Genomic DNA, 7934 nt, shown 5'->3' on the forward strand with positions numbered 1-7934 from the left:
CCCTCCCTCTCTGGCAGCTGCTCTGGCTGCTCCCCAAAGGTCGTGCTGTGCTCCCCTGCATCGGGGTACCAATGGGAAGTTTCAGTGTTCCCTTCTTTCTCTTCCTGGTGCCCCGTAAGGCAAAGCGGAAGCACTGGGTGCTATGGGAGGTTTGTGTCCCTCTCATACACACACACGCGCATATATGTACATATGAACCACTATGTCTATATAGCAGATGAGAAATCAAGGTATACAAAAAGTAAAAGGACAAAAGCACTTTGAAAAAAAAAGATGGAATACCTTTTAGAGTCATCTCTTCCATGTTTATATATGTGATATGGGGTACGAAGATTTGGGTCTAACGTGGAGCAGTTCCGTCCCCATGTAAGTCAGACCTGCATTTTTCACAATGTGCAGAAGTATTGACCAGCCAGTTAACAGGACATCATTGTCAGTAGTGTGACCCTGTAACAGTATTTTTTTTCCTTTCCTTTTAGTTTGAGCCATCACAGTGTCAGCAGCAATCGGAAGAAAATGAGAACATTCATCTCAATAGCCCAGAGTGCATGGGGAATCTTTATATCCGAAAGGAAGCCTGGCTGGATGTATCTGATGCAGCTTTTTGCAGTTTGCTGTGCAGTTGGCTTCCTTTCAAGCTTTCTCTTATTCCTTGGCATGCACTTCTCCCTGGCACACCACCCTTTGGGTCCCTTACTGCTTTCTGTATTCATCTGGATCTCGCTTTCTATCACACTCTCCTGTTTCAAGCACCTGCGCTGTTTTATTGTCCTGCTCCTTCTTTCTTGTGGACTGAAAAATGGCAGGAATGCTCTTATTACTGCTGGCACAGGTGTCATGATAGCTGGCAACATCCAAAATATTTTTCACAACCTAAAAATTCTGGCAGACAGTATAACCTGTCATTTAGAGCATGAGCAATTTGCCTTGATAAAATATTATGTTGAGGCAGTGAAATGGATTTATGAGGCGACCAAGCTTTCCACCGAACTATTTAAACCTATAGTGTTCCTAAGGCATGAATTCACACCATCTTATTCAATTTCAGACGATGCATTAAAACAACAGCTAAATGACACAAAGGAAGAAATCCAGAGAGTTGCTAACCAGATATCTTTTATGCTGACTATACTGCCCTATATAGGCCAGAAAGTATTGCCTATAGTGGGGATTCTTCTAGCTTCTTTTGGAACTGGCCTGTTTATAAAAAAATTTTTGGGCTCTAGCAGTGCAAAATTTAAGAATACTTATATCACAAAACAGTTCATTGCATTTGATGAGCACCAAAAGCAACAGCAAAGACCCTGTCTTCTGCCACTTAACAGAAAAGAAAGAAAAGATTATGTGACACTCCCGTCTCTCTGTCTCACAAGGAAGGACAGAAAAAACATGAAGTATTTTTTTCTCCCTGTAGTTATTCATCTTTGCATCTGGCTTCTGTTTGCTGCAGTAGATTATTTGTTTTATTGGTTAATTATTTCTGTGAATAAATATCTCCAAGAAGTACCGGATCTAGAGATTCAACTCAGCCTCTTTCAGCAAGTAAGTACTTATCAGTACTTTATATCTCTTAGTTTAGTGTTGAAAAATTTCCCTTCATCTTCAGAAGCTGGAGGAGCAGACATACAGTCAATGAGCCATCAGTTTTTTCATGGCATTCTAGTTCCTTTGTTTCAAAAAGGGATGCTGCTTTGACAGATGCACATGTTTGATGGAACCTGACAGTTCTCTGGACTTTCCAAAGTGTCACCATATTTCTAGAGAAGGGTAAATACAGGAAGAAGGACTTTCTTCCCCCATTTATATATGTGGAGAAGACCAGAACCTTGAAATTGGAAACTCACAATGCTGACATTTGCGAAGCACTACTTTTATAGTCAAAATGCCGCAGTGGCATGATGTAAGAGATGCCTACCTTTCTTTAGCTGAGCAATGTGAGGAGCAGCAGCAGCATACAGAGCCATAGAGTATTGAGGTTGGAAGGGACACCTGGAGGCCATCTAGACCAACCTCATGCTCAAAACAGGGCCAGCTTCAGAGTCAGATCAGATTGCTCAGCGTCTTGCCTGTGAATGCTTCTAAAGCTGGAGGTTTCACTGATGGAGCATGTGACTCGTGATGCTGTGCGGGCACAGGAAAACTGCCCAGTTTGATAGCTTGCAAGATCAGGCTTAGGACATTTCCCAAAAGAATATAACCCTTTGATACTTTCAAGATAAAAAGATTTCAAAGGGATGCTTGACTGTTCGTACAATATGATATGTGCTCTTTCTTCTGTCAGTTTTTTCTCACTCAGAATTTTCTGTTACTTCCTCTTAGAGCTCATAATAATTAGAATGCATTCCAAATTCTCCCCATCCCCCAAAAATTCATCTAGCCAAAAGCAACTCCACAGATTAAGATTATTAACGTGAGCAATGCAATAAGTGTGTTGCTTGAAATTACAAGCAAACAGAACAGGACATACAATCTTTGGCAGAGAGATTCGCATTCTCACTTTTCCATACGTGACATACTGAACCTCTGAGTTGGCTTCTTCAGCCAAACCACATTTTCTATGACACACTGCTAAACCATTACAGGTTCAGTTTAGACAGAATTGTGGCAGCCTAGTGGTCCAGGTGTGTCACGGGATGTTCATCTGGTTGGGATTGAAACGTGAAGGGGAAGGGAGATGTAGTACATAGCATTCTTGAGGAATGGGAACACTTCAGGCAAACGTGAACTACTAATGAAATTAGCTGAAATGAAGTCAAGCTGCTGGTCAAGTTTTGTCATACTTCAGATGACGATAGTTTGTATTGTATATCAAAATACCAAACACTTCCATGGGACAAAAACTAAATTATTGTCCAGTTTTACCTTAAAAAAGAGTAGAAAAATTCAGTATCTGTATGGTAGACATAAGCAAATGTTTCCAGATCGAGTCAGCAGAAAACCAGCTTTCCTAGAGGATGGATGCTGCCAACTTCTAATTTTTAGCTTTCAGATTGTTACCTGAACTTTCTCTTAGGACAGTAGGTGCAAAAGCCATTAGATTCACTGTAACTGTGCAATTAGCACATGTATATAGCAAGTCAGGCCCGTCCTGGAGAGGTCAGATTCATGTGCAAAAGCAGAGAGGTTTTCATCATTTGGTCAGTCCGTCGTGAGATGTGTTGAGGAGCAGATTGCTATGCATCCTAAGGGGGGCTTTACACGTCATATGAACCCTGCTGCTGCACAGCGGCTGTGATCTAGCATCACCAGACTGGCATGTGAAATGGTTCTGGTCCCCCGGGATACAGTGCTTGAGAGAAAAAAGGTTCAGGAGAGCTAGTTGATATTCAAACATCACCTGCTCCAAGCTCAAGAATTATTCATCCCAACTAAATCAAGCAAAGGCAGCAGGAGGGCAGCATGGATGAGCAAGAAGCTCCTGACCAAACTCAAACATAAAAAAAGAAGCATAGAGGAGGTGAAAGCAGGGACAGGGGGTTCAGGAGGGATATAGAGACACTGTCTGATTGTCTGCGGCTGGGGGCAGCAAAGCCAAAGGCCACCTGGAGCTGAATCAGGTGAGGCAGGAGAAGGGCTGCACAAGGGGCTGCTGCAGATCTGTCATCAGCAAAAGAAAGACATGGGGAAATGTGGGTCCACTGCTAAGTGCAGTAGGGATCCTGGTGACAAAGGACATGGAAAAGCCCAAAGTACTCAATGTCAGCTTCAGCTCTGCCTTTACTGGGAAGACCAGCTTTCAGGAATCCCCAAGCCTCTGAGACCAGAGGGCAAGTCTGGAGCAAGGAAGACTTACCCTTGATGCAGGAGGATCAAATCAGGGAACATAGAAACAAAGTAAGTCCATGGCACCTGATGGGAGGCACCCATGAGTGCTGAGGGGGCTGGGTGATGTCATTGTGAGGCCACTCTTGGTTATCTTTGAAAGTTCATGGTACCTGGGAGAGGTTGCTGAGGACTCTAAAAAAGCAAGTGTTACTCCCATCTTCAAGGTGGGCAAGGAGGAGGATCCAGGGAAGGACAGTCTGGCTAGCCTCACCTTGATCCTTGAGAAGGTGATGGAGAATGTAATCATGGAAACCATTTCTGAACATGTGAAGGCCGAGAAGGCTATTAGGGGTATTCATCATGGATTTATAAAGGCTGTATCATGCTTGACCAACATAATATATACTATCACTGGATTGTTGGATGAAGGTAGAACAGTGAATGCTGATTGTGCATTTATTAAGGCTTCCAATGTCGTCTTCCACAACATCCTCATTGACAAACTGATGAAACATAGGCCAGATAAATTGAGAGTGACGTGAACAGAAAATTGGCAGAACTGCTGGACCCAAAAGGTTCTGATTAGTGACATGAAGTCACTTCTGATGTCCCCCAGGAGTAGATACTGGAACCTATACTGTTTAACCTCTTCATTAATGACCTGAACAGAGGAACAGATTGTGGGCACAGAAGTTTGCAGATAATATAAAACTCGGAAGAGTGCCTGAAGCACAAGTGGATTATGCTGCCATGCAGAGGGGTTTGAAAAGGCTAGAGAATTGGTCTGACAGAAACCTCACAATGTTCAGCAAAGGAAAATGCCATGTCTTGCAGTACTTGGAGAGAAATACCCCCATGCAGTATATGTGTTGGCAGCCAGCTGCTGGGAGGTGGCCTTGCAGAACAAGGCCCTGCGAGTTTTGATGGACTCCAAGTTGACCACAAGCCTGCAATGTGCCCTTATGGCAAAGAAAGGTCTATCCTGGGCTGCATTAGGCAGAGCATTGCCAGCAGGCTAAGGGAGGTGATCCTTCACCTCTGCTTAGCACTGGTGAGACACAGTACAAGAAAGGCATACACTGGAGTGAGTGGAGTAGAGGGTCAAGAAGATGATTAGAGGATTGGAGCATCTGTCATATGAGGAGAGGCAGAGAGAGCCGGGGCTGTCCAGGCTGGAGAAGAGGTATTCAGGAAGATCTCATCAGTGTGTATGAATACTTGATGGGGGTTGGGTGTAAGAAAGGGAAGGCAGATTCTTCTCAGTGGTGCTCAGTGCAGGGACAAAAGGCAATGGGCACAAACTAAAGGAAATTCCATTTCAACGTTAGAATTTATATTTTTTTACTCTTCAGGTGATCAAACACTAGAACAGGCTTCTGAGACAGCTTGTGGCATCTCCATCCCTGGAGATACTAAAAACCCAACAGAACATAACCCTAAGCAACCTGCTGCAGCCTTAGCTATTCTCTGTGTACTGCTGTGTACGGTTTTGCCTGTGCTTCAATCCTTTGTACCTTGAGGACACTCCCTCATCATGACCTGCTTTGGGTATGACCCAAGTCAGAGCAAAAAAGGCATTTAGTCCCACCATCTATGGACAAAGGGCCTGAGCCAACCCTGTCTGGCTGATTCATGAGTCCTGTACTATGAATTTGCTCTCTTTATGTGCTCCTGTGGAAGCCTGGTTGACTCTCTCAAAACAGAAAATTATGCCATCATCAGATTGTTTCTAGCTACCCAAGGAAAGCTAGTCACATTACGATGTAAAAATTAATCTTAAACCTCAGGGCTGCTGATCTCAGGGATCTAGAAAGCTGGCTGAGTGAGCAGGATAGACTCAGTGACTTTATGAGATGTTTTTTCTTGGTATGGAGTAAAGTTCTTCATGGGTTTGCACCTGTTTCATATTGAGCTCCTAGTGCAGTTTTTCCTTGCTTATACATTGGTTCAGTTTAGGGATAAAATGTACTGAGATAGGTTGGAACAGGATAATGTCAAGGAAAGGCTAATGAGGCTAATACACTGAAAATGGGTAGCATGCTTTGAGTACCTGATTCTTCCAGCAAGCGTCTAACAAAAGTGCCTGGCCTCTGTAGGGTGGTTAGCAGAGCCACATGGAAGAGCTACATACCTCTGTGACATGGTCAGAAAAGAGGGCTAGGTGATTCAGTGTCCCTACTGTGTTCCTACACACAAGGCAGAAAGTTGCCTGCCACTATGAAATACTGGTACTGGCAGCATGTCTAATTTAGGCTCTCTCATTCAGCATTTCAGTCCACAAGCAGTGCAAGACATCAGCTCTTCTAAGCAAAGGCACCTGTCAGAGGAGGAGAGGTGCTTTTGTTTGCATGATAACTTTGTGGTCAGAGTACGGGCGTGGAAGTGAGCTGGACGGAGACTCTCTGCTCTGCTGTTTTACTCTGAAGGAAGGACTCTCCCTCATGGGAGTGTGAATATATTAATCCATTATAGCCAGATTAGCTAAATATTTGTCTATCAGAGCCACTGAGAAGGTAAGTTCTTAACAGTCCAAATTGTGGGACAGTCTCCCAAGAGAAATTGTGAAAATGCAGTCTGAAAAATTTATAAATAGCCAACAAATATATTGCTACAAGCATAGCATATAAGACACTGGATGGACTAAATGATTTATGATCCTTTGTAAATCTGAATGTCCAATGGGAGAAATATTAAGAAAGGAGGGAACCAGTACTATAATCGACGCTTTTTTTCCCCTTTTCTTGTGCAGAGGAATGAGAACAAATTTATCGTTGGTAAGAGAGAGCATATTGCAAAGACTGACCCTTTCAAGATTTCCTTGTTTAAGCATGACTGCATCCCTCAGCCAGAGCTCACTCTCTCTGTGACATGGATCCAGCTTGGAGTCATCATCTTCTTCTTAGTAATTTTTGGCTTATTCTCTGGCCTCCTGACCCAACTTAAAATACTTGTGTCAACTTCATTTTATCCTGACACTGAGATGAAACGAATACATTATTTGCATTCAAAATTACTCAAGAAAAGAGCAAAGCTACAAGACAAAACTGGGAAGAATGCATTTGCTAGAACGGTAAGACATCAGCTCTAGGTGAAAAAAATCTCCCTCTCTCAGGGTGGTAGCCAGATCCAGGAAACACTTAAAACACTTATTACCTTCAGTTATGTGCTGATAGACTTCCCCCAGTACTCTCCTACACAGGGGTCAGAGACAAGTTGCCTATTGGTAAGATCAGATCATATTTTTTTGTTCTGTCCTTTAACACACATGTATCAGACATGACATTGATACACCCAAATGACTACATGCTGGCAAGAAAAGACTCCTTAGACTTAGAGCTCTCCAGAGAAGAAACTCATTTTTCATGAACATATGAAAAGCACCTCCAACACAAAGAGTATTCCTGCAATCTAGACAGCAAATGTTAGGCATCTGTGAGCAGCCTCTTAATGTTGAGAAAGATGTTCAGTTGCTGCTTAGCAGAATGGAAGGTGTTATATTTCTGTTCGAAAATACAGTGGGGTTGCAACTGCAAATACTGTTAGGAACAAGAACATTTTTGCTTGCAATAACATTTTCCCTGTGTATGTACACTAATGGAAACAGCACACACACATGCATATATTTATGGCAAAGTCAAATAGCTGCAGGCTCACATAGTTTGTTTGAGTTTGTTTTTTTTAATAGTCTTCAATACTGACTATACAGGATATTAGTGTCTGGGTGATCTCTAACTCAGTAATACTACGGTCATAGCATCATATTTCTGTCTTTTCAGGTTGACTTTTGGTTTCCAGTACTCAAGGCAAGAGAGGCAGTGAGGAAGAAAGAAAGGAGTGTGGCAAATGACAACATGGTGTGAAAGAGACCAAATGAATCCTTGGATAAGGTTGAGATGCTCTAGCTCCACAGGGACCTGTGTTTTGCACCCATCTTTCTTATGGAATATCAATGTGGAAATGTAAAAGACAGGATCAAAGGCTAATCATCAGTATTTTCGAAAAGTGTGGAAAAGAAGCCATGGGAGATAGTGTGCTCTCCACCGCAGAGAGCTCCATGTTGCATTAATACTCGTTTTTCATCTTGGGGTCTGCATTGTCTGGTACATTAGAAATCCATGGAGGGTCTGTTTTTCTGTGTGAAAGCAGTCAAACAGCTTAGAGCTTTTAGG

The 7934-nt window shown here is 42.8% G+C and overlaps 1 protein-coding gene across 1 annotated transcript; it reads left to right on the forward strand.

The window, feature by feature from the left end:
• Positions 1–516: 516 nt before the first annotated feature.
• On the forward strand, positions 517–7625 carry DCSTAMP (dendrocyte expressed seven transmembrane protein). The gene is made up of 3 exons (XM_086465919.1): positions 517–1542; positions 6515–6835; positions 7542–7625. The coding sequence occupies exons 1-3, from the start codon at positions 517–519 to the stop codon at positions 7623–7625; spliced, it is 1431 nt and encodes a 476-aa protein (XP_086322045.1).
• Positions 7626–7934: the final 309 nt, after the last annotated feature.

Source organism: Leptosomus discolor, chromosome 5 (genome assembly GCF_034619465.1).
Source record: "Leptosomus discolor isolate bLepDis1 chromosome 5, bLepDis1.hap2, whole genome shotgun sequence".
In the NCBI taxonomy this organism is placed as follows: domain Eukaryota; kingdom Metazoa; phylum Chordata; class Aves; order Leptosomiformes; family Leptosomidae; genus Leptosomus; species Leptosomus discolor.

Coding starts and splice junctions, on each gene's coding strand:
- DCSTAMP (XM_086465919.1), top strand. CDS start 517: ATGAGAACATTCATCTCAATAGCCCAGAGTGCATGGGGAATCTTTATA. Junction 1,543..6,514: donor AACTCAGCCTCTTTCAGCAA/GTAAGTACTTAT, acceptor TTTCTTGTGCAG/AGGAATGAGAACAAATTTAT. Junction 6,836..7,541: donor AGAATGCATTTGCTAGAACG/GTAAGACATCAG, acceptor CTGTCTTTTCAG/GTTGACTTTTGGTTTCCAGT.